The 26,875-nt window shown below is 40.4% G+C and overlaps 2 protein-coding genes across 2 annotated transcripts; both read left to right on the top strand.

Annotated features, from left to right (window-relative positions):
• Positions 1 to 693: 693 nt before the first annotated feature.
• Positions 694 to 5,832, top strand: LOC145446298 (stearoyl-CoA desaturase 5-like). Its single transcript, XM_080324550.1, has 6 exons — positions 694 to 862; positions 986 to 1,114; positions 3,416 to 3,546; positions 3,611 to 3,816; positions 4,713 to 4,942; positions 5,424 to 5,832. The coding sequence occupies exons 1-6, from the start codon at positions 778 to 780 to the stop codon at positions 5,645 to 5,647; spliced, it is 1,005 nt and encodes a 334-aa protein (XP_080180676.1). The 5' UTR covers positions 694 to 777; the 3' UTR covers positions 5,648 to 5,832.
• A 1,652-nt stretch (positions 5,833 to 7,484) lies between these two features.
• Positions 7,485 to 19,429, top strand: LOC145446299 (stearoyl-CoA desaturase 5-like). The gene is made up of 6 exons (XM_080324551.1): positions 7,485 to 7,785; positions 8,846 to 8,977; positions 12,527 to 12,657; positions 17,084 to 17,289; positions 18,660 to 18,889; positions 19,030 to 19,429. Exons 1-6 carry the CDS (start codon positions 7,719 to 7,721, stop codon positions 19,236 to 19,238), a joined length of 975 nt encoding a protein of 324 aa, XP_080180677.1. The 5' UTR covers positions 7,485 to 7,718; the 3' UTR covers positions 19,239 to 19,429.
• Positions 19,430 to 26,875: the final 7,446 nt, after the last annotated feature.

Consider the following 26,875-nt stretch of genomic DNA (forward strand, 5'->3'; position numbering starts at 1 on the left):
CTAAAACAGGTGTAACGCTAAATAAACGCCACATTTTCCAGATTAGCAGGACACGTCATCGGCTGCTGGATTACGATATGATAGGCAATTGCTAGATTGCGAAACGGTAGTTTCAAACGTTATGCTGGGTCATATATAGGCTACTGTGATGAAATATTTGATAGGGGCGACAATGCGGTGCTAGCGGAACCACGCAATCCGGTACCTAAATCATATTTACTGATACTTTCGTGAAAACATATTTGTTACTTCACTGTGCGCGAAGCGCAACAAAATTTCTGGGCTTTACTTGACTTTCATGAATATTAAATGTTGGTACTGCGTGAAAGCAGCCCAGAAATTCCTCAGGCTATCTTTCGTATTGGGAATTAAACTACTTCTACTTGAAAAACTGAAAATAGCGAAAAGTACGTAAGTAGATCACAAAATATAACAAAGTAGAAGTAGAAGTAGAGAAAATCAGATCTACTTGAGTAAGTACCGGAAGTAGAGGAAAACTACTTGAGTACTTCAAAAAAGTAGAAGTACTTCGTTACTGACCACCTCTGGCAATATACTATGGAAAAATCGTCTAATAAAATTCCATTGCAATATATCAGGAATATGTAGAACTCTAGGGAGGTGTCCCTTCTTCTATATATCCCTTTAATATATATAGGATCATTTGAAAACACAGCTTTATTGCATAAACAAAAACCGTAGTAGAAAATGTAATGCGTGACACATTTCATTTTACACAGACTTTTCTATTTGTAAACTGCATTTCGATAGAAAAAGATGGGAGTAGAAACAATAGTACAGACAAGAACAAAGACTGTGACCGATAGTGACTACAATGCCGCGAAAAATCGAAATAAATTAGGTTCGATATGCATATTATTGTGATGTTATTGAGTCCTTTGATACGACTGTATCCCGTCCCTGATTATAAATTGACTGCATTGCATCATTCAATATGTTAATTGTTAAAACATCAAACTTCTAGACAAAAGAGAAATGCAACATCCTACTCAAATTATTTGGAAGAATTTGGTGCTGATGATCGGACTTCATATTGTCAGCATATACGCCTTGTCACGAATATCACAATTCAAAACCTTTACTATTCTCTTCGGTGAGTATTGACTATATACTGTACAGTGTACACCAGGGGTGTCAAACATACGGCCCGCGGGCCGCATACGGCCCTCCAGTCGATTTCATCCGGCCCGCGAAGCAATTTTGAGTAGATTGAAAAATTGTTTTATTTTCCGGCACATTTGTAAGAAATGTTGAGATTTTTTGCAGGAAATACTTCCATGTTCATGGGCCCCATTATAACCACCCAACTACGGCGTTATGGTTTCACTCTAGTTACCACTAACAATAAGTCGGTGAAATTGACACCCAATATCAAGAAAGCTAAAAGTGCACACCAAGTTTTAAGTTTTATGGAAAATGGATCAATACGTAGTCATTCACAGAGCAAAAACGCCACTGCGGAACCGTTATATGCAGTGTACATGGAAAATATGTTAGTTACACAAATGCATAATTGAAATATGTATGATTGCACTGCTCTGTCACTTTCCACCCAATAGACCACCAGACATACCGACTTATATCGTCGTTAACGCGACTGTTTTAGCGGAATCTTAATTGTATTCAACCGGACAGTCATCGTATTTTTGCCAATTCCGATGTTCGCGAATAAAAGTGTCGCGACTTGCTACTTTAAAAACCCTATGATCCGTGTATTACACTGGTCAACACATATTTTTAGGCAAACAAAGTAAGAGTGGTTTTGGGGGTTATGAAGGGCACTGATTTCGAATATGACCTTAGTTTTTTTCAAATTGGCTCTTGTTGTGGAGATAACCCATGGGGTTATTTAGACCAAAATCTCCTATTTTCGCGGTAATGACTATATATAAAATCGGCTCAGTCGTACTATAGAGTTTATAAATTCAATCTGCTTGTTATTTTTACACACAGAAGACTCTTTTAAATCAAAATACAGCACAGCACTATATTTACAGGTAATTGGTTTATCATAGTAACAGACTTTCACGGATATCATGTACATAAATACCCTCCAGTCATGTAAATAAGTATTTAGCTAGATACTCAAATAACTTGGCATTAATTCAATCGGTTTTACGTCAACCACCTATTGTAAATCTGAAATAATCAGTTGGGATATCAAATTATTGATATACTTTAAATCACAATTGTTTTTTGTTCGATTTTCGCCTGCAAGCTATTTAGTGCAGTTTCTCGAAAAGTTCCGGCAATGGTCTGGCATAATAAGTTCAATTGTTCATCTCATCTCCGCTGATATCTTTATTTTGTTGTTCTGATGTCTTGATAGAACCTCTCCCCTTGCTAATCAACAAGATAATCAGTAAATATATCAAGATGACAGGACAGGAAGTGAACTTTTATGGTCATGCTTGTGCTCAAGTTTTCGATATGCAGATACGAATTTTCGGACCTACTGTTTGTAGTTGGGTATTTGTGATCATCGAAAAAGTTTCATTTACTACATCTTAGGGAAAATTACATGCAGTGAACTCCTTCCTAATGTGAAATTGGAATCTTTCATCGGTATTCGATTATACCAGATACCAGATTTAAGCTTTTCGTTTCAGAGGGTTACTAGGTATACCTACTTTGTTGCCTCAGCGGAAAATTATCCATTTACCAGTCAAAAGAAATGAGACGCATATGAGTATTGTAGTCAGGCCTTTCAAGGACAAATTTTATAGTTTATATACTCCTCTTCAATCATGGTAGAATGACCAATTGATACAGGAGAATATGTATTTCCGTTGTGCAAAAGTATAATTTTTAGGCTTGACACACTGCTTTTTTGACGAACAGATATTTCGCATCATGTCATGTTATTATTGATAGAATGACAGAGAATGACATGAGGGTTCTTTATAGTCAATTAGCTATTTATGCGCAGTATAAAATTAGAAAAAACTACGTTTTTCTTCCTACCAAACGAAATATTTAAGGGTAAATAGAGTAATTTTGGGCTTTTTTAGGGGTATAAATATCTTCTGACAAAGAGCCAATCTGACAAAACTAATGTGACATTCGTAATCAGCAGCCTCAAAAACCCCAGAAACGGCTCTCAGATGTTCTGTCTAAAAATATTATTTTCATTTTGTTGACCAGTGTTATCTATAAATGCTTTTAAGGTATTCAAGTGAAAAGCAAGAGCACAAATTAACATTTTGGAATCAGTTGACTGGTCCGGCCCGCGAGTGATTTGAAGGCTTGAATACGGCTCGCGACGCAATTTGAGTTTGACACCCCTGGCTGTACGCACACTGATTAAAAACTCCAGTAGAATATCTGAGCGAATAAGTATACTGTTAGATGCAACTTAAGTCAGCAAATTTACAAAGGCCACTTTATTTTCCAGGGGTACTCTGTTATATTGGGAGTGTTGTAGGCGTTACAGCAGGTGCTCATCGATTATGGTCGCACAAAACTTACAAAGCCAAGTTACCCCTGAGAGTAATATTGATGTTGATGAATTCGATGGCTTTACAGGCAAGTCACTATTGATATTCGGACTCGAAAGCTCCGAGTCTTAAAGGTAACTAATCTCCATTAGAATTCGATCTTCCACTGGTCGCGCGATCACAGAAGTCATCACAAATACTCGGAGACTGATGCGGACCCTCACAATGCCCGGCGGGGGTTCCTATTTTGTCACGTGGGATGGTTGGTCGTGCGGAAACATTCGGACGTTGTGAACAAGGGAAGGAAGATCGCGTTGGATGATCTGCTGAAGGACCCGGTTGTATCATTCCAAAACCGGTAAGATCATTGGATTTGCGTGCGTACTAATCACATGGTTTCTACACACAAATTATTTCTTTCCACCAGAATAAGGGTGTGATGAGGCATACGAGATTACAAAAACTAAGAAATTTCTATTAGCTCTATGTTATAATCTCGCATAATGAAATGTTAGACAGGGGCGGCAACTTCTCCAGGCGGCGGGCTGGATATGGAAAAATGAAGTACTAGGCGGGCCGGATTACTAAATTGATACATTAAGCGCGTATTTATCCACATATACAATGATTAATCGTAATTAATGTAAACTTTTAAATTTCAAGCATAGAGACAAATACAGTATTCAATGAATTCATTAACGTAATGTACTTCAATAGCTGTTGAAGTCAAAGGGACATTTGTGGTTGATCAAAGTTGCAATTAACAAGCCTTCGAATTTTGGATTCGTGCCGGGCACAAAGAAAACAAATAGCTAAAGAAGAACCTACAGTCACTATAATTTGACGTAGTAAAGCAGTGGAGAATTGCGGCACTGTGATCGCGGGCGATATTATCATGTAAGACTGTCCGTGGACCGTATGTTGCCTCCCCCCCCCTGTGTTAGATTCTTACCAAATAAGGTTTTGGCAGAGGTAGGGCCAGTAACGAAGTACTACTTTTTTTTAAAGTAGTTTTGACACGTCTTGGAAATTGATGGTTCTACTTGTAATTGAGTATCAATTTGTGGCGTTACTTTTACTTCTACTTTAGTGGAAACGCTGACAATTTCAAACATCTATGTTTTTTTTTGCAATGCGAAAGCCTCATGAATTAAATCACGGTGGTGCTTCCCTGAATTATAGATTTACTATATTGTGAATTATTTCACTGCGATTCTCATAGTTCCAACGTTATCATCTCTTTGCTATTTGCAGGTACTACCTACCGTTAGCCATCACGTGCTGCTTCATCGTACCCAGTCTAATTCCCTGGTATTTCGGCGGAGAGACTCTCGTCAACGCTTATTGCGCTGTGACTCTAAGATATTGCATCACTCTTCATGTCACTTGGACTGTGAACAGCTTCGCGCATATGTTCGGAGACAGACCTTATGACAAATATATCAACCCTGCGGAGAACGCCATCGTCAACTATTTCGCTTTAGGTGAGGAATATATTTGAAGCGGCCGATGTAAACGTATAAAATCAGTGTATGATTGCTGTCAGCTACATCGATGGCGTATATTACTGTTACTTATTACAATCGCACCGTTAGTAATAATAATAAACCGGTGAAATCTGCAACAATCTCATCGAGACAACTTGGTCATTTGTTTCACGTTGATTTATATAAGTTGAATATTCGTTTTCTAGTACCTTCTATGCTGCTTGTGGTCGACCAGACCCGTATGTATCTGACTGAGTGCCGTATTCCATAAATCAGCGAACGTAGTAATAAACAAGTTATTTCGAAAATAGCTATAGTCTCTATTTTCATTTGTTCAGTTTACACTAATCTAGTATACAATCAAAAGTATATAACTATATCCCATTTAGGCTACGGCACTGCTAGACTAACCCTTCATGTGACGCGATAAAAGCATTATAATCAAGAGTGATTGCAATTACGAATTCCTTTATTTTAGGGGAAGGACATCACAATTACCACCACACATTTCCCTACGATTACGCTGCCAGCGAGTTTGGCAAAGGATGGAGCCTGTCGACAATGTTCATAGACTTCATGGCATTAATAGGTCAGGCCTACGACCGAAAGAAAGTCGCCGAAGAAACGTTACATGCCCGGATGAAGAGAACGGGCCGGCTGTCTAACAATGATGATATCGATGGCATACCGATGACGATTTAGATGCCTAGCTTATTCAAATTCTTTATAGATAGTTGAAGTTCGAGAAAACTTCGCAATCTGCAGATATGATTGTTGACTGTCGAGTAGGATTGATAGCTCCCGTATTTTTACAGCAAAAATATGTTCATATGATAGAGGCATCCGTTTATTCATGAATATTCTACTATTAAATTATTTTTTTTAAATCGGTTGCATTCAATCGCTTCAGAGCGGAGTTTCCATTGACGGATCGAAAATCGCAGCTTCGAGCAGAGTCGGACACCTAGAAAAATTTCAGTTTTTCCAAATTAGATTATCATTGGAGCTAGACACTTTTTAGGATTAGATTAGAATTAGAAATACTGAATCGCAAAAACTCGCAAAATGAATGAAATTCCGAATAAGAAAGAATTACAACAAAAATCAAGTTCAGTCCATATCAAATTTCATTCATGTATGCACGAGAACGGCAAATGCTGCGTACACCAAGCTTGGCTTGTTTCACACGATACAATTCTCTTTCAATACAACATCCATTGTAGCAGTATATTTATTAAACTCGAAGACTTTTCGGGTGCCTCTTTTCAAGAGTTATCGGCACACTGAAGGGATTTAAACATATTTAAAAGCAGAACCAAAAAGGCAAAGTATGACGCAACAATCAAAATCACAGACCATAAAATTCGCATTGTATCAATGGCAACAATAACAAACTACGAAGTATACGGACATACGGTACTATAGTAGCAGCACAATTTGTAAATAAACAATTACACGCACGGAACAACACGCACTAATGAGAAATTTGTAGCAATTCTCCTGCATCATTTTCAGGAAAACCGTTATAATTATAAGCCCGAATATTTTCGGCTGACACTCGTCAGGGGTAATCAATGATATATATATCATTGGGGGTAATCGCCAGCAACTAGTAAAGAATGGTGACGTCATATTTGATGTTACGATTATAGAGACTGTATGCATTCCTGAAGCTTTTCGGCTGACACTTATCAGGGGATCAGGGACACTCGTCAGTAATAATGCGAGTACTAAAAACTGTTTAACAACAATAAGCATCGCTAATTATTACGGCACACAGGGTAAATTACAAAATTCGAGACACGTATTTCGAATTGTGTATTTTACCCTGTTGAATAATATATTCGAATTGAAATGAACCCGAATATTTTCTGCTGACACACGTCAGGGATAATCGTCAGCCACTAGTACAGAATTGGAAATAACATCGTGTGAACCTGTGTGACGTCATAAATATCGATGCTTATTGTTGTTACACATAGTTTTTTGACTGCTCGCATTATTGCTGACGGTATCCTCTAATGAGTGTCATCGATAAGCTTCGTGAATAAATCTAAATTTATTATGCAAATGGATTATGAGGTTCTGTACTCCAAAGCGTATCTAAAGTCAATAAAATAGATTGGAATTGAAAGCAGAGCATAGAAAATTTCACAAACTCGATTAGATTAGAGTACCGGCGTTTCGTTCTAATTAGTCCAATTATACAACTAAAATTATAAAGTTGTATAGGGCTCACTTTGAGAATAGACGTATAGTTTATTCGACACCCTTTTACTCAATGTAGTCAGTTGACAAGGGGAGATAGTGAGCTACTCGTGATCGTGATCACTACGTGCTCACAGCGTGGACTATAAACGAGACAAAACAATTTTAGGTAATTCCCCGTTGATCTGGTGGCGCTATAAGATCGTACGACTATCTCAGCATTTGATTTGAAGAAAAATCTTCATCGGATGTTGTCAATGTTGTTGGCAAGGGCGGAGTGCCGCGAATGTTGAATCAAAGATATTGCTGTATATTTACTTAGCGAATCGCAATGGCTTTTGGCTCTTACATACCGGTATGTTGTACTGAAAAGACTGCTATAGAAGGAGAATGATAAATATGAGATCAACGTCATGTTACGCGTGGAGGATAAAACGTGCCTGACAGAAGTCGCTTTACTAACTTAGGTGTGGCTGAAATGACCGTTCATGTTATTAAATTTCGTCGGTACAGGTTGCGTACGATAGTTACAAAACGATTCCACCGCACAAATTAATTTGTGGAAATGGCTGGCGATAGCGAGGTACAACAGACGGAATCTGGAAAAGATGTCTGCGAACTGGATGCAACAGGTTTGGAGGAATTTACTGCTCCGTGAGACACTTATGTGCAATGTGCATGCCGTTAAAAGTTGGGGTTAAGGTTGGGTTAGTTCAAATTTCGATTCTCTACTAGTTGCTGATGATTCTCCCTGACGAGTGTCAGCCGAAAATATTAGTATTTATTTCAATATGAATATACCATTCAATCGTATGATCATGAATATCTTGCGATACAAGATCCACAATTCTCCGACCTACTGATTCTTTGGGTATCTTTTTGTATCTCCAGTTTGCTTTACTTTCTGTTCCTACATAGCCCGCTTTGTAACCGAGAGTACTCATCGCCGGAAAACAATCGATATTTCATAGGGAGTCTGTGTCACTTCCGCCATTATGGTTTATCCACGAACGAGGTCTCCCTAGAGAGGGAATGCTTTGTTCACAAGTCTAAAACCGGTTCTCGAGATGGGAGATTGTCGTTTTGATGTCGCAACCATGCTACTACACAACCGCACACTTTGACAAAAGTCACGCGACAATTCTGGAGTGGCGTGTTACGACCGGTAGTAATAGGGTATACTCGACTGCGAAGGTTCAAACTTAGTTAGAACTATCTTCATGAAGATGATGTTCCGTGGATATCATAAACGTTGTACAATGTAAATAAGGTTTTAGAAATAACAGAACTTCGATGCTGCTGCAATGGAGGAAGCAGGAAGCACATCACAACTTCACCATGCAATGTCTTAGTAGCGCCAAATTTATTCCACTATGAGCTTATCCACTGACTCACCAGGAGCGAACGTCCGTAAATGCGGTTAGCCAAATTTGAAACATTGTACAGAAATATGAACATATTACTTGTGGCAATGCTATACAGTTTTCACAAAACCATTTGCAATCTTGTACATCGCTGGAGCAAACCGATCTCATGACATATCTTACCGCCAACGCCAAGAGTCCAATGTCTTTGTGAACTTAATATATAATTAAAATTTGACGAGGTTGTTTTTGTTTGCCTACGCAGCCCGAAGCATGTCGTAAAATCTAATATTTCCATTTTGTTTAATTTGTGACTTTGTATTTTAAGGTGATGTGGACCCGAAATTGTACCCGAAGCGTATCATATGGAAAAACGTCATTCTCCTGTCGGGTCTGCATGTGATTAGCATTTACGCTATTTCGAGAGCTGCTCATTTCAAGGCGTTTACTGTGACATTAGGTAAGATTGTAGGGCGCATTGCCAACTGAATATACATTGCTGTGTTCAATAATCTTCATGTTACAAGCCTTTTATTACGCGTTGCCGTGAACAAACTGATCTTGTCGGAGAGGTGGCTCGAGTTTATTCTCAGTGGCGTACGATGCGCATCGCCGCGTTCGATGATGTTATTTTCGGTCATTGACCCGTTTTGGCCCTAATATCGTAATGACGAAACAATGGAATATGCTATTGACAGTTAAATTTGGATATATATGAACACGATTTGAGGTTTATGTCAAAAACTCACACCCGTGTAGTTCATTTTCATGAATTTGATTGTGCTTTCCTTGACAATACAAACAAACACGTCATACATACATCAGGCCGATTTAAGACAGACAAACAGAAACTTATTTTCAAAATAAGAGAAATAATGCAGTGAAGTAATGGCCAGCGATACCACCAAGTAAGCTGGCCATCTTATACCAGTACTTTCCAATCAGAGGGTCGCGAAGCTATTTCAATTGGGTCGCAAAGCACATCTTAATGTTACAATTTTCAACACACTATATCATAGACTGCTGCTTTTGGTTATTACGGAATGCCAGAAATCTAATGAATATGATCGCAGTTTCATAGTTATAAACTTATGGAATTCTGATGATCTTACATTTCGCGGTTGGTTGAAAATAGGTGTACCACACTTTTAGGCATTTCTGGATATTTTCCAAGTAGGAAAATCAAGCCAATAAAGCCTAGACTTGATATGATATAACATATAATATGCAAGCTCAACTGTCGTATTTATGGTAAATTGCATGTTTACACTAGGTTTATTTTCTCTTTCAATAATTTGTTTTTCTTTCGTTTGGTCATATAGATCATTGTGACTCGTACAATAACATTTGCAAGCTGAAAAATATTGGGAAGCACTGCCTAATACGTTCATAGGCCTATATGCAATAATATGTATAACAATATATTTTAATGTGATATGGTCATTACGGACATATAATCCATATATGTGTATGTATTTTCTCGACTGGGAGCGGGGTTAAATATTTGCCAATGTAGTTCAAACTTATCAAACTTGCCCAAGAAGCCAGAAGTTCGTCAGGTCATGTGGCGCAACGCAGTAGGATGAGCAATACGCTTGTATGGCGGAATTTGTCACAGTTACGTCATGCTGATCACCGCCGTACCGTGGTAATCAAATATTTAAGTATTGACTTAGGGCATACTTTGGACTTGCAACGTTTGGCACTCACGCGGATAAGATGATGTCATCGTATGTCATTATCACGATTATTTTGACTATGCCGGTTGACAAAGGGAGAAGGCCACATTTATGTTAGTCAATGGAAGAGGTAGCGTTGCTGCTCAAGCATAAGCGTACAGAACACGGTAAATTTTGGCTCAATTACAAGTCGAAGTAGTCATTCCCTAGACATCTCAAAACTATTTTAATTGGAAGTAGAAAATCAAAGCTATGAAAACTGCTCAAATTGGTATTTATAAAAAGCAGATTTAGTCGAGAGGTGCATGCTTTAACCAATGGTTCCCAAACCTATTATAGTCGCGACCCCAAATCTAGATTTGAAAATGTTCCGCGATCCTACCTCCAAATTTGGCGTGCTAATTACTGAAAACTGGTCTGCACCTTCGCCCAAACCTACTCGCGGCCTATGTGGGACAGCTGGCGACTATGTGCGCTGTAATAGCAATTACGCAATTATGAACTCTTCCCGCACGCCCGTCTTTACATTAACAAACTCAATCAAGACTATAGCAACGTATTTAGGTCTTCTGGAATGATTTATTTCTATGTCGAATTGAAGTAGGCAAGTATGTGAATTTCTGCGTCATGCGAAACACAGATAACAACCTATAACTTATTCGACCGTGCTGTGTCCTGTGTATGTCTTATACTGTTAACTCAGAGCACTACCGGTCGCTTGCAATTTTCCCGTATGGCCAGACACCAACCTTACGCTATAGTAGGTGGCGCTTTAAAATGACGCTTCGGCTGAGCTGATACCTTGTTTTCTGGGTTCGCATTCCTCTGAGGTCTTTTTTCTTCTATTTTGAAAAATGACCTAAAATATTCAGAAATGAGCAGCCGATATCGTCTGCTTAATTGACATTCTTGTAATAGTCATTGGTATTTAATTATCGTCTCCGAGAATAGGCAAACGACAACATTGGGGCTGCGACCCCTAATTTGGGAACCCCTGCTAAAGCAGTGAATCGGAGGTGTATGTTTTTCAAATCGTGAGTTGTATCTTCTTGACTGACGCAAAAACACTGATGGCACCACAAATGGGTACGATCCTCGAAACCATATTCACTTACCGCGATACAGGGGCTATATTTCTGATGTTTATTTTGACAATTTCATTTATTCGCGCGGACACATCACAAAACTTCGTTTTACTTTTCAAAATCGAAATCCAAAAAAACTTTTCAAGTAGAAGTGGACGTAGTGTAAAACAGTGGTTTTCAACCTTTTTGGTCTTGCAGACCAGTAAAACAGCAAAAGAAGTGCTGCGGGTAATCAAATCAATAATCAAAATTAACCCAAATTGCAATTATGAAAAATGTATGCAACAAAAAATCAAATTTGGAAACTTCATTCAATGCTGCATTTTGATATTAGACTTGCTAAACGTGTTTCCGTCGATGGTCTTGCAAGGGGAAGCGCTGATCGAGCCAGTAGCCTTTGAACGAAATGCGAGTTTCTGTTTGGTAGTCTCTACCGCTTAATATCGCTGAACTGAAGTAGCCTACCGTCTACTTCTAAAGTTAACGAAATTAGTTTATAGGTGTCTTAATAGCTTTCACATGCAACTGCTCCTAAACGAATTGTATTGGGCTATTTCCAAACAGAGTGGAACAACACTTACGTGCGGTAACACTAAAGCAGACCATGAACTCTATATTACGAGTATTACAACACCATGCAGAGAACTACGTTTCCGATTTAGAAATCAATCTAAAATCTGATGGTTCAATTCAATAATTAACAGACAAGCGTTTGGAATTGAGATATCAGAGTGCAACATATTTGGCGGCCCGGCAGGAAACTTACCACGGACCGGCGGTTGAGAACCACTGGTCTGAAACACAACCCCCTGAGTAGGTGGTGCAAGAATCTCAATCGACTACTGATTCTAATTCTTCGATTCGAGTGGTGAGAGACGTTTTTTTTTCGGGAAGTGAAATTATACGCTCCATACCACTAATGAGTTAATTTGATACACGAGAAATAAAGTTTCTGTACTGTTCTCCGCTGGGGAAGGCCGTATCGCAGCATACGAAACATATAGTACAACGCACGTACGTGCGCAGCATGTATTATAAAGCTACAAATTACCTTTATGTGGGGTGAAACTGGCATTAGACGCGTTGTGATAGCATATTAATATATCGAAGCCTAATACTCGATCGAGCATCGAATCACTCGAGTAGGCTACTTGATTTTGACCAGCCCCTGCCAATAGTGAAAACTAAAACTTCAGATGGGTATCGCACGAGTGTGTTTTCCAAAAACGGATCGCTATATTTCAGGAATTATCACATACCTTCTCGGCGGTCTCGGAGTGACGGCCGGCGTGCATCGACTGTGGACTCACCGATCATATAAAGCGAGGCTTCCTTTACGAATATTGCTCATGATTTGCAACTCAATGGCTCTGCAGGTCGAATAGTTATTAATAAATAATTATTACCAGTACTGAACATGCAGTACAACGCTATACGCACGTTAGTGGAAATGACATATCTTCGAAGTGGTGTTCAGCCCACAGCATCGTCACAAAGTGAAATGAAATAGTTGTGGTCAAAATTTACCAAATAATCCTTAATGCAATGTTAAACTGGCATTATAGTCTTTGTGGTCGCATAAAAGCCACATATTTGAACTTTTCACGTCATTTTTAATGTTATGACGTCATAATGAGTGACACTCGAACGCTCGACCGGATGTCTAATGCTCGCTTCAGAATCGAATCACTCCGAAATTGATTTTACCCAGACCTATTTAGTGCCCAATAGTTTTCAAAATCAGTGTTGTCTGTCGTGTAACATTCAGTTCAAATATTTTTAGTTTAAATCTTCCTCAACGAAAATTGGAAAGTAACATATATGAAATCTGACTGCAAGAGGGACGTACGTTACCTATACCTGACTTATTTTCGTCATTAATGCTCGATTCCTAGTTGGTAGTTGGTCTGGTGCAGTAGCGTTAGCATTAGCACTAGGGCGATTATTTTTGACATGTCAAAGGAAGTTGAATTTTGTCACAATTGTAGCGTTATATAGTCAACATTCTTTTGCGAACTGCATTTCATTGTTGTAGACAGGTTTCGCTGTCGGGGAACTTATTCGACATTTTAGACCTGGGATGAGCGATTAAATTTCCTGGCGGGCCAAGTGAGAAGCAAACAATAGATTGGTGGGCCAAGCCAAAATTTTAAACTATATTCCTTGGCGCATTCTTAATTCATTTCAATCGCATAACCCCATACCCTTTTTTTCTGTGGAGACGTCAAAATGTATTTTGGATACTACAAAGCTGGTCTTGGTCCCGACTTGTGTGTAGCCGAGTTGTTATTGACAGCTTCGCTGGCAGATGCCCTGAAATCCGCGCTTTCTGTAGGCCTCAGCCAGCCGACGAGTGTCTGTGTTTCACTGCGTTTTTCTCATTATGCCGATTCAAAATAGATAGTGAGGTAGTGTAATGGTTATGCGTCCGACTTCTCGAGCGGTAGGTCGTGGGTTCGATCCCCGGCCGGGTCATACCAAAGACTCGAAAATTGGTATCCGCAGCTATCCTGCTAGGCGCTCAGCAATCACGGATAGCATGGAGGAGAAAAAAACCGGGGGCGCAGACTAAATGACCTCATGGGGCCGTATCGCAACTCCGTCGTCAAAGCATCTCGATGGTGCAGGCGAAAAAGAATATCATATCTCTAAACACGGCGACCTGCTCACAACAAACTAAAATTACGGATTTCCCTCTAACTAAAGTAAAAAATAGTTAGTGCTCCAAATCTTCTTTAAATGTCTGTCTGTCGCCTCGGCTCTATTTTTAACATGCCTGGATCAATGATCATCGTTTTTGGGTGACCGCTGCTCACCTGCACTGATTGACATTGTTCTACGGATTATGGTTTGGAAACGCATGGCGTGGCAATTTAAATCACAGACCGAGTAATTCTTAGTGTAACAATTGCAACAAACAAGTTTTGAGCTACCTGGAACGCGGTACTTTTGATTTTAATTCTTACGGCATACTTTGCTACGATTTGCATTAATTTGAATCTTGATTATACGACCTATACGTAGGCTATTACGTAATCACTGTCCGTGTCCGTACACTGTGCAGTGTGCACTGTACACCAGAGGTCGGGAAACTTTTTTGTCCGAAGAGCCATATTGACCCTATTTTTTTCATTTTAACTCTTAAAGAGCCATACACGTCAATCAACTGCTACGTCACAATTGAAAATTCGTTACGTCATGGTAGCACTAGTTCGAACTAACTACATGGGGTTCGTCTTGTGCGCCACATTTTTTCGGTAAAAAATCGTACTAATCATGCTGCAGCATGGTTGCCTTATTAAAGCATGCGAAACTTGAGTTACGAGAACGTAGGTTCGTTGCGCTACTCCTTCTAAATGCTAGAACCCATGATCACATGAGTAGACGGAGCCAAAAATCAGCAGTAAATAGGCCTACCCACTCTAAGCTGTGATACATCACTGACGTGGGGTCAAGGGAAGCAAGTGAGGCAGTGCCTCACCTGTCGTCAGGATGAGTGAACGAAAATTGTGAAAATTGTGAAACTATTGGTATTTTCTATTGATGTTTATGAATGATTAGATTTTAAACATTTTCTACCGAATTCACACAATTTGCATATTTATTATTCGAAAATCAAGCGCGGAATAACAGGTAAGGCACAGACGGGCCAAGGCTCCCCATTGATAACGCAATTCATCGTGTAAATAGCTTGGAATTTATTTTACCTGATATTAATCGAACGTAACTGTCGCGCTGATTCTGACTTCTCAATTCTCAAAGTATTCGGCGGTAACATATGACGTTGCGCTACACGCCTATACATTTTATCGCCGGTTGTAATTCGAGTTTGTAATTGCATGTGAACGTCACGTCCACGGCAGATCATTGGTCGCCGTAGATCAAGGAAGACCACGTGTATTTGAAAACTGCGTTGTCTTATGGCCGTCGTCATTTCTGCTATTCTCTTTGACCAATCAATGTATCGCGGAATCCAAGCTTTCGAGTCCGCTACATCGAATTCGCGAGTGATATTGGTCGCCGTCGCGACAGTAATTTAAATTTGAGGATTAAAAAAAGGGGTCCTAGCCCCTAAACCCGAAGAAGACGGCATTGTCTTTACCCGAAGAAGACGGCATTGTCTTTAGACAAGTTTATACCGCCAGGAGAATAATTATTGTGGCCGTGATGGAAATTTACTAACAAGTCGCTGCAATATTGATCAATTCAGTAAAAAAGTAAGAGCCATATATGACTCGCGAGCCATAGGTTCCCGACCACTGGTGTACGTACAGTACACATATAAACAAGCAGACTTAAAAGTAAACGCATACCCGTTTCAGTTATACAGCCTATGCCCTATTGGGTTTAGTTCACACAGTAGTATCCAGAAGTACGGGTTTTTGTTTTAAATTCCAGGCTACTTTTCACGGGCCAGTCAGAATCTCGTCGCGGGCCGCACTTTGCCCAGGTCTCTTTTAGGGTCCGTGGACATATGAGCAATTGAGCATGCGACATTACGGCATGCGAGACTTCGGCATGCGACAATTTGGCATGCGACACATGAGCATGTGGGTTAAATTACGGGTTAGGGATAGGTTATGGTTGGATTTATGGTTGGGTTAGGCCGCAGGGCTGGCCAACCTTTTCAGCCAACGGGCCACATTCTATTGAGGAATTTTCGCGCGGGCCACTAGCCGCGCGAAGCGCGAAAATTTTTTGAAGTTCATAGGTCAATATTATTGTCATTTGATTATATTGCGGGCCTGTTGTACATCGCTGGGCTAATTTTGCGAGGACAGGGCTATTCGGCGCATGGACATATCGATATCGAAAGATGCGACCAACATGCGTCAATCATTTCGTGCCTAGGTTTCATAGCCAACGGTCTTACTGCGAGCGCAAACGCAATGTCGCATATGTTGAACGACACTTTGTCTCGTAATCGCGAATATAGTTAGACTCAATCTGATACATTAGGATTAGGTGTTCTTACATTTTCATAAAAGGGCAACAATATTAAAAACAAGAAATTGAGTGACAACATGTTGCGCCAAGCTTATAGGAAATTTTTACCTTTGATAAATCTACCGCAAATTATTTTGCTTTATTGTAGTGTACGAAGATATATATACCAATATGTGAATGGATGATGGATCTGTCAATGCGTCGGAACTGATATTTTAGTCATCACATCTAAGTGTTGCGGCCAGAATAATCAAATTTTGGGTTGGCCTTGCAAGTTCACAATCTGTGCAATCCATTTTTGATATTAGAAATTTTGGAAATGACCTCGCGGGCCACTCAAAACCTTCTCGCGGGCCACATGTGGCCCGCGGGCCACGGGTTGGCCGGCCCTGGGTTAGGGTTAGGCTTTAGGTTAGGCTAGGTTAGGTTAGGCTATGTTTCGGGTTAGGGTAAGTTTTTGGGTTATACAGTCACATGCTGAAGTGACGCATGCTGCTGTGTTCCATGCTGAACTGTCGTTTTCCATTGTGTCGCACGCTCATTGCTCATATGTCGGGTAACCCTCTTTTAGACCTTGTAGCCTACTCTACAGGCCGACTGTTGTAGACAGGTCATTGTCTGTCTATACTCATTGTGAGTCATAAACCATCGAATGAAACAAATAAATTGACACGGCGTGATGATCACGCGACTGAAACAAGTGAAATCATTAGTAGTACAAGCCAACGCTGATATGTCAAATTTTCCGCTTTTAGGTGAAAACATAATCGCCCCAGTTATCACTGTGCAGTGCAGCGCTCGACACTCGAAACAAATGAAACAACCTAATTCACCGCGATGCGATTTTCCTTTCAGAATTCCATATTCGATTGGTCGCGCGATCACCGCACCCATCACAAATACTCTGAAACCAACGCCGACCCTCACAACGCGACGAGGGGATTCTTTTTCAGTCACATGGGTTGGTTGCTGGTGCGGAAGCACCCAGAAGTGGTGAGGAAAGGAAGAGGCATTTTGGTGAACGATTTGTTGCACGACCCGGTCGTAGCATTTCAACGAAGGTATGTTTTACCTGGTATAGCATTCTGCTACTTACGCTGTAACCGCGATATATAAATGGAACAGAAAATCATATCACGGCTCATTCTCGAAAGCATGAGAGTTGCGAATGTCAGTACGTCAAGCTTGACTCGTTTCGAACTATACAGTTCTCCTGTGGCGTTTTCAGGAAAACCAGAAATTACATTAGAATGAAAATGAGAGCCATTTCACAAATTAGATTACAATTATATTACGGGTATTCCGTTCCAACGTGTTTCATTAGACAACTAGAATGAGCTAGTCATCAAAGTCTGATACAGTATCCAACAAAGTAATTCCTAAAACGAGAGTTTTCCAGCATATCTAGACAACTAGTTCGTGTTAATTACAGCAAAATGCCGGTAATATAACTAGTGAAATGTTTCTGTGCACTCTAATTTTAATTCTGATCTAATCTTTGGTTTTCTCGAAAATGCTGCAGCAGAATTGCGCGAAACGAGCCAAGCTTGGCGGACATACATTTACCATTCTCTTGCTTATGAGACTCTGATTTGGCGTGAGCTGTATTTGATTTTTGTTATCTTTCTCTGTAATTCCGGATTTTATGTAGTGCCCATTATTGTCGAAGATTTTGCGAATTCAGTAATTCTAACTCTCCAAATTGGAAAAAAATGAAACAACAGTTGGCGCATGACCTAGCCAAGGCCCAGTAAACCTACCTCAATAAAACCCGCATGTCCTCCTATAACGAAAGGGTGCTGGAATCATGTTGGTAGTGCGTCCGGTGTACTTTGTTTGGTAGACTGACCTCGTGTGGTCCCACATCCACTGAACCTTAGTAGAATCTCCCCGTCTATCAAACTTGTATTATATTATTATCATTAGACAAATTAGGGCGAAATGCCGGTAATCGAATTCGAAGCTAAGCTGTGAAATGTGTCTGTGCAATAATTTTAATTTTAATTGTAATCCAATTTCTGGTTTTCCTAAAAACGCTACACGTAAACTGTATACTATACCCTGTATAATGCAAAACGAGCCAAGCTTGGAGTGCAGACATGTGCTATTCTCGTGCATATGAGAATGGTTTCTATTTGATATGAACTGAACTTTATTTTTGTTATAGTTCTTTCTAATCAGAAATTTAAATCATTTTCAAGTTTTTGCGAACTCCGATGCTAATCTTATTTCGAAAAGCTAAAAGTTTTTCTAATTACCCAACTTGAGGGTAGCTAAAATTGGCATAAAAACGGCCAGGGCACACTAGCGCCAACTGTAGGCGGTTGCTATAGCTTCAAGCCACGCGATATCGATTCCAATGCCGTCAACAAACAATAAAACCGGCGCGATTATACGTTTAAACTGGGGAATATGTTTGTTGTCTTTTCAGATATTACGTGCCGTTGGCTATTGCCTGCTGCTTCGTGATACCGTCTCTCATCCCCTGGTATGTAGCCGGCGAGAGCCTCGTCAACGCGTACTTGGTTTCGGCTTTGAGGTATTGTTTAACGCTACACGCAACGTGGTGTGTCAACAGCCTGGCTCACATGTACGGAAATAAGCCGTACGACAAAAGGATCCATCCTTCGGAAAACATGCTCACAGCCTCGATCGCTCTCGGTAGGTGACCCATCAGGGCCCAGGCTCTGGCGTATATAGCCAAAGTTATACTTGTCATTGTAACATAAGCTGGGCACAATGTTTCCATAAACCTTGCGTTTTGCGTATTACGTTTCTAACGCCATTCTGTGAAATTACAGGGGAAGGATTCCACAATTATCATCACACCTTTCCTCACGATTACGCCACAAGCGAGTACGGTATGAAGCTTAATTTAACGACAGCGTTCATCGACTTCATGGCTCTTATCGGTCTGGCGTACGACCGCCGCGTGATCGGCAAGGAAGCCGTCAACTCGAGAAAGAAAAATACCGGGGAACTGTCCGGACTGGCCGACGCCAGATGGTGAAATGAGTCGGGGAAATTCAAGACTCGAATCGACGTGCTTCGTTTTTGCTTTAAATTATTTGACTGCGAGATTCGCGTGGAAATGTGAAACTGGCACCAGTATATACGACATACGTGCAATATAAAGCCGCATTTCGTACATTTGATATTTTATTTGTTTCTGTTTCAACTTAATAAACTTTTTGATTGAGACCCGATTGATTTTACCCCGGACGTTTGCAAAATCTAACGATTTATCGATATTCTATATGGGGGCGGGGCAAAACCGAGTGCCTGAGTGATTCCATTCTGAATCAACTGTTCGAAGATCACACGTTATGGCGTCACAACAGTACGAATGATGTGAGGTCAAATAAGTACCTTTTATGCGAGTACAAGGAACACAATTCCGCTTCTACATCACGTTATTAGAATTTTTGGCCACACATATTTCATTGCTGTGTGTGAAAACGCACAGTGGGGTGATCTCGACGTCACAGAAATATAATTTTCTCAAACGCGCGTAGCGTTGTAGCACATGTTTCGTACGATGCAGTGATTCCCAACCGTTTTCGACTCATCAAGCCCGACACATATTTTCGCCCCCATGTTTAGTGTTTACGGATCCGAAAACGCGGACACATAAACAGAAAGTTTATTCACCTAACTCTGATACCCTTTTCCGCGTCTACTTTCCGTTGAATTGACCATTCTTTAGCCAACTTTCGCGTCATATGCAGAATAAGCGTGCATATTGGGCCATGTTGATTAAATATATCTCTATGAACTTTCTAACATTTTCGCCCCTTCTGTTTCTCAAAAGCGCCCACTGGGGGGGGGGGGCGGTATCGTTCACGTTAGGAACCACTGGTGTAGTTGTTGTTTATTGAACACTATTCGGCACTTATCGCCTATTTGGTCATTTGAGTTGTAAAGTTCGTTGGTCTTTTTAACTTTTGTACGCTTCCCAGACGACTTCAAGTCTCGCATGCATTCACCATATTTCACTGCCTCCTTCGTGCATCCACTTCCGTAACTGTTGCTGTCGATTATTCAAAGCTCGACATCACTGTATCCGTCTGGGCTTTTCGTACGACACCGCTTTCGCAGTGAGGTCGGCGATGAGGAGCCCAGACACATAGAAACATGGCAGAGCCGAGACCATCAACCATTGTTGTCGTTACTGCACTGTTTGACCAACTGCGCCACTCGCTTCCCCGCCACTGGTATAGTATTTCAAACTGTAATTATCGCTGATAAATTAACTCTTAGTGGCATGGCACGTATCATTTCAGTACTCAAAAATCTTGTCTCACTGTACTCGACTCGAATAATAAACACCTGGATCATTACGCCCAGCCCTAATTCTATATTAGTTATGGAATGAAGCAAACTAATGCTTCTCGCGGTTCAGTTATCTTTAGATCAGTGGTTCTCAACCTTTTTCACCTCGCGGACCGGTAAAATTTCAAAAAATGCCTGGCGGACCGGTGAACTTTAAAAATTGAAATGAAACCAAAATGTAAAGTATGCCACGGTTTTTTGCAATTATATGGTGCTAGAGTGTGACATTTAGGGTTTTGATCGTTATTAATTTTCTTCATGATGGCATCCATGTGTTTTTATGGTAGTGAGTCTGCTGAGTCGAGGTAAAATTGCCTTGTCCAGATGAACGTGCTACCGCCGAGAGTTGTTTACGGTCTTTCGCGCCGAAGGCCGTGCGACGGGCGTATAACCGACCACGCCAACACGAATAATATTCTTCTCTTTGACAAAATCGAGAGAAGAAGCGTTTCGGAGTACAACGAAGCACCTTGTCGGGCTACCTTGCCCATTGCCCACTGCCACCAGACGTAGGCTACTCTGGAAACTACGAATACAATGCGTGCCGCAAGACTACACCTTTTACAGCAGCTATACCGGCCACGCGCAAACCCGGGTCGAAATATTACTTCGTCAATTCACCCAAAAAAATGCTGGTCCTGGCACCTCCACAGGGCGATAAGCCAAACTTACTGGGGCTTCGCCCCCAGACCTATCAGTTCAGTGGATGTTTTCACCTGTACTTATGACCACATTCATTCTACTCAGTGTAAGTAGAGAGCTTATGTAGCTTAATTGCGCCAATAGCGAAAATTTTCGGTCATTCATGACTGAATCGGTATTCTTGCTGCCGAATTTTTGGCACAACATTTGGAGTCCCATGTTTGCCTTTATGTGTTGGTACGTCATGGCGCGGTAATGGCTGACGCCGAAATGCCCATCTATATAAATCATGCGTATTTCTCAGAATAGGGTACCTATAAGGAAGGCATTTGGTGACACTAAATCGCGCGAAAAGAAATTGAAAATGCTGGTAAAAGTTTCAAAATAGTACGGTGTGATTTATGTTCATTTGCCAAATAATTTTGGGCCCTTTTCAAGCTCGGCCCCTCTCCAATTGGGCGGTTTGAGGAGCCCCAGTGACGTTCCCGCACAATATGAATGAATCGAAAACGAATGATCGCGCAAACTGCGCTGTTTAGCGATGAGTCAGCTCGTATCTTTTCTGTACTTGTCGCCTTCAACATCACATCTTGAAATTAAGGTATAAAATTGTAATATACCTGGCGGACCGGCAGGAATGTTGTCGCGGACCGGCGGTTGAGAAGGGTGCCTTTATTTTGTACATGCAAGCTAATGAAAAGCTAATGCAGCTAATTAAGCTAATAAAAAGCTAATTAAGCTAATGAAAAGCTAATTAAGCTAATGAAAAGCTAATTAGGCTAATGAAAAGCTAATTAAGCTAATGAAAAAGTAAGCTAGTGAAAAGTAAGCTAATGAAAAGCTAATGAAGCTAATGAAAAGCTAATGAAGCTAATGAAATGCTGATTTAGCTAATGAAAAAGTAAGCTAATGGAAAGAAAGCTAATGAAAAGCTAATGAAGCTAATGAAAAAGTAAGCTAATGAAAAGTACGCTAATGAAAAGCTAATGAAGCTAAAAGCTAATGACGCTAATAACTATGCTGTAGCACGGGGGCCTTTCGACCCGCCTGGCGGGAGCAGACCTTTTAACGTGGCCCATGCATTTCAAAGGGGAGTTTGGACTTTGAAAATTTTCGAGCTCGCCTATACTTTAACGTGGGCGACATAACTGCCGCAACTTTGCCGCGCGTCGCCTACCTTAAAACACGCGGCCCTATGGCAAACCGGCTATACTTGCTCGAATCGGTCCCAGATTTCGTGTGAGCCTAGTCATGGGGGGTGTTTGGCCGAGAAAATTTTTTAAAATTTTCCGACAATTGTTTCGGACTTGAATTTTTTTTCAATTTCGTTGCCATGTTAAAGGATAGGGAAGTTGGAGTTAGTCGTTTATTCGATAAAAAAAATTTAAATTTTTCTCTCGATTCCCACTTTTCTGGTATCGTTCGACGCAGCGGACGCAGTACACGTAGAACACGCCGGTACCCTCGGCGTGGCTCTAGGAGGTCGCAGAAATATTTCAGATTTTTATCCTCGTTCTGTTATCAGGAGCTCGAATCGACTATTCGCTTAGCTCTACGACGCACAGGAGCCGAGATACGACGTTTCATGTTATAGCTCGGCTCCTGTGAGGCCCAGCCCCAAGCTTGACCCCTCGTTGGAAGCACCGCAAAGAGACGAAGCCGAAAGTCCGAAAAAATATTCGGAAAATTAAAAAAAAAATTCTTGGCCGATGCAGACTGAAAATGATGACACCGACGACGAGGCTAGCGTAAGCAACGATTCTGCACCTGTCGAAAACAGCATCGTTTTTCATGGCTTTGCACAACTTCATAATAAAGTGTTTGAAGTTGAGGATCAGTTGTTGTGTCCTGCCTTACAAGATCAAGCAGGAGGTGCTTATGACAACCTCAAAAGCCCATTTAAATGCATTCAGCGAAAACTGAGACATGTGACATTGGAAGTCAAGCAACAAAGAAGGCAGAATTTGCATTAAATGACTTTGCACGATATGTTCAAGCAGTGTTTTCCTGACATTCATATGGTGCTTGCTGTTCGAAATAAATAAATTGTTGAAATAGTTGAACCCAGAAATTGTGAAGAATTTTTGCGTACTTATCTGGGATGCGAACTTAAACGGGTGCGTACTTAAGCGGTAGATTACTGTACTGCGTCCGCTGCGTCGAACGATACCAGAAAAGTGGGAATCGAGAAAAAAAATTAAAAATTTTTTTTTTGAAAAAAACTCCAACTTCCCTATCCTTTAACATGGCAACGAAATTGAAAAAAATTGAAGTCCGAAAAAATTTTCGGAAACTTATAAAAAAAATTCTCGGCCAAACACTCCCCCCCCCGACTAGGCTCACACGAAATCTGGGACCGATCCGAGCAAGTATAGCCGGTTTGCCATAGGGCCGCGTGTTTTGGGGTAGGCGACACGCGGCAAAGTTGGGGCAGTTATGTCGCCCACGTTAAAGTATAGGCGAGCTCGAAAATTTTCAAAGTCCAAACTTCCCTTTGAAATGCATGGGCCACGTAAAAAGGTCTGCTCCCGCCAGGCGGGTCGAAAGGCCCCCGTGCTACAGCATAGTTATTAGAGTCATTAGCTTTTAGCTTCATTAGCTTTTCATTAGCGTACTTTTCATTAGCTTACTTTTTCATTAGCTTTCCATTAGCTTCATTAGCTTTTCATTAGCTTACTTTTCATTAGCTTACTTTTTCATTAGCTTAATTAGCTTTTCATTAGCTTAATTAGCTTTTCATTAGCTTTTCATTAGCTTAATTAGCTTTTCATTAGCTTAATTAGCTTTTCATTAGCTTACTTTTCAATAGCTTACTTTTTCATTAGCTTAATTAGCTTTTCATTAGCTTAATTAGCTTTTCATTCGCTTTTCATTAGCTCAATTAGCTTTTCATTAGCTTAATTAGCTTTTCATTAGCTTAATTAGCTGCATTAGCTTTTCATTAGCTTGCATGTACAAAATAAAGGCACCCGTTGAGAACCACTGCTTTAGATGCAACTTGATGTAACCTATAACGAATGTGTCACTACCCGCAAGCACGTTTGAAGCGTTCCCGTCACTGTACCCTGAAATGGAATTGCCAAAACTACAACAACTGCTGCAGAGACTTAATGTATGTTGAAGGGCAGAAGACACTTCGCTCGCTGAGCAGCCAGACATCACAGAGGCGAATACAACACGAGATATCGCCAGTACAGCTGTCACATGGGGCAGTATGGAGCAATACTGCTACATGTAACTAGAGATACAGTAGAGGTCTTGAACACGCGGCTCGCGAGAACGTTTTGTGCGGCCCGCGTCGGCATTAGTATTCGACAATATTTAACTTTCACATATCTTTTTCAGAATTGAGAACTTAATGGTACATATCACATTACACATGGTATATATAATTACAAAACGAAGACCCAAGAGGAAATAATGGTAAGCATCAGCTACTAGTCCTATAAAAATTAGAGTCAAGGATACCAACTTAAATGCACGAACATAATAAGCCTACCATCAAAGTATTAGAGGTCGCCCACATTTACTTACGTTGATAGACGCTTGCGACTGATGAAGTTCGGCAACTTCCTTCGTGGCCGTAACCTTTCCATTTGAAATCAAGCGCGTTTGGAATTGGATTTTATGTCTTCTCTAATATCCATGATCTATTTCACAACGTATATACACATTACACAACCCGTACTCATATTTTGTCGCGATGCGAACAACTGAGACCGTAAAGCAAGGAACCAATCTCAAATTGAGTGACTGATGGTCTCGACGTCGTAACCCGTTTTGATTCATCAAGAGGCGGCCACAAGATTTGCATAAAAATCTCCCCGTTTTCACGAGATTGCAGTTCGTCACCATCTGGGTCTGGATCTTTCGGTAAGCGAGACAACCCGTCAGAGTTTCCATGATGATCAGTTTGTTTGTTGCCTATGTCGCATTGAGCCATAACCGTTAGAGCTCATCGCTTGCTGTAAATCACGGGAATTTTATTATCCCGCGAGAAAATACCTAGAAGCGGTTTGAGGTCGGTTACGTCCGTAAATTTCTTGTCATACCAGGTTTGTCGAAACTTCGCGACTTCGTAAATGTTTGGCAGGACTGCATTCTCTATTTGAGAGTGAGAATTTTGCGAAATAGAAAGCGACATCAATGCGTGCTCGATCGGCGACTCTTCGATTGAGATTCGACAGTACAGTTTTGATACCCCGTCAATTCACATCATGCAGTGACACAACGAAATGGTTATTTGAAAATATATATTTTAAGACGGATGGGAAACCTTTTTATTTAAATGAGCCATATCTAACCTATATTTTCAATTGCCAATGCTAATCCACTGTGGCGTCATAATTGAAGATTTGTGGTTAAAAAAAAGCAATAAATACGTGTGTTAAACAAGAGCCATGTTTTAAACATGTTCGTTTTGATTTGATTTCTGTTTTAAACGCAACCCTAGTTATAATGCCCATTCGGATGCCCACAAATCAATTCGATGTGACGATGATTCAACAATTTATATATTATTTCTGTATTTCTATATGACACGTGCACAGTATCTCAATCTACTTTGAATACAGAATCCTGACCTATAGTTTTGCAATCATTTCATTCGATGTCACTCACATTTTAATTCTAGTAATTATCGTTGCTTTCTTTGAACTCTTCATTAGCATCACAGCCAAAGGCTATACTAAATGTCAGTAAGTATAATTGTAGTAGGCTAATCATGTTTTTTGTGAATTCCTTCAAAACAACAACTGAATCGCAGAACAGAACCAAAGCCTAATTCTGCTCTCGCCGAATTATCACTATATCGTGCGTACCAAGTCACGCAGGTCTGACAGGGCGTTATAAACCAAACGCCAACAATGTTTTTTCTTGTTGCTGCAAGCCAACGGCCCAAACACTAACTATACTCAAACCATATAACGATATAATAATAATAATATAATATATATTGATTATTTATAGAGCGACGAATATAACAATATATCATTACTACACTAGGGCACTGTACACAAGCGGCAATAAAATATAAAAGTAGACGTTATCCTATGTATAAAAGACCGAGTGCATAGTTGGAGGGCAGAATGAACACAACTGTAGTTCGAACGCTCGTGCAAATACAACGGATTTGATTATGTGCTTGAAAACATATAGTGAGCCGGATAATATGGAAGATTGTTCCACAGAATGGCTGCCGAGGATATTCTGCGACTGAGCACGTAATGCCGTTGTGATCTACTTAATTACTTTTCGCTATTTTCAGTTTGTCAAGGGGAAGTTTAGTTTAATCCTCCAATCAGGATGAGGAATTTCGGGGCTGTTTTCGCGGAGTATCAACATTTAATTTTCATAAAAGTTGAGTAAAACCAAGAACTTCCGTCGCGCTTCGCGCACAGTGGATGTGCAGTGACCTTTATGATTTCGCGAAAGTATCTGTGAATATAATTTAGGTAGCGGGTTGCGCGGCACCATTGACATCGCATTGCAATCCATATGAAATATTCCATCACGGTATATATGGCCCATCATAACGTTTGAAACTGATGTTTCGCAATCTCGCATTTACTCGGACTTATTTTTCAAATTTAGACCTGTTTTATCATACCATGATACTATTTCATGTCTTTAGTTCAGAAAGTTTCTTAGGTGCACCTAAGAAACTTTCTGAAC

This window comes from Botryllus schlosseri, chromosome 9, assembly GCF_051294905.1.
Source record: "Botryllus schlosseri isolate E-star chromosome 9, Bs_hap1, whole genome shotgun sequence".
In the NCBI taxonomy this organism is placed as follows: domain Eukaryota; kingdom Metazoa; phylum Chordata; class Ascidiacea; order Stolidobranchia; family Styelidae; genus Botryllus; species Botryllus schlosseri.

Excerpts from the sequence above, each read along its gene's own strand:
- LOC145446298 (XM_080324550.1), top strand. The coding sequence starts at position 778 with ATGGGAGTAGAAACAATAGTACAGACAAGAACAAAGACTGTGACCGAT. Across the intron at positions 863-985 it reads GAAAAATCGAAATAAATTAG|ACAAAAGAGAAATGCAACAT; the intron begins GTTCGATATGCA and ends TCAAACTTCTAG. Across the intron at positions 3,547-3,610 it reads TGAATTCGATGGCTTTACAG|AATTCGATCTTCCACTGGTC; the intron begins GCAAGTCACTAT and ends AATCTCCATTAG.
- LOC145446299 (XM_080324551.1), top strand. The coding sequence starts at position 7,719 with ATGGCTGGCGATAGCGAGGTACAACAGACGGAATCTGGAAAAGATGTC. Across the intron at positions 17,290-18,659 it reads GTCGTAGCATTTCAACGAAG|ATATTACGTGCCGTTGGCTA; the intron begins GTATGTTTTACC and ends TTGTCTTTTCAG. Across the intron at positions 18,890-19,029 it reads CACAGCCTCGATCGCTCTCG|GGGAAGGATTCCACAATTAT; the intron begins GTAGGTGACCCA and ends GTGAAATTACAG.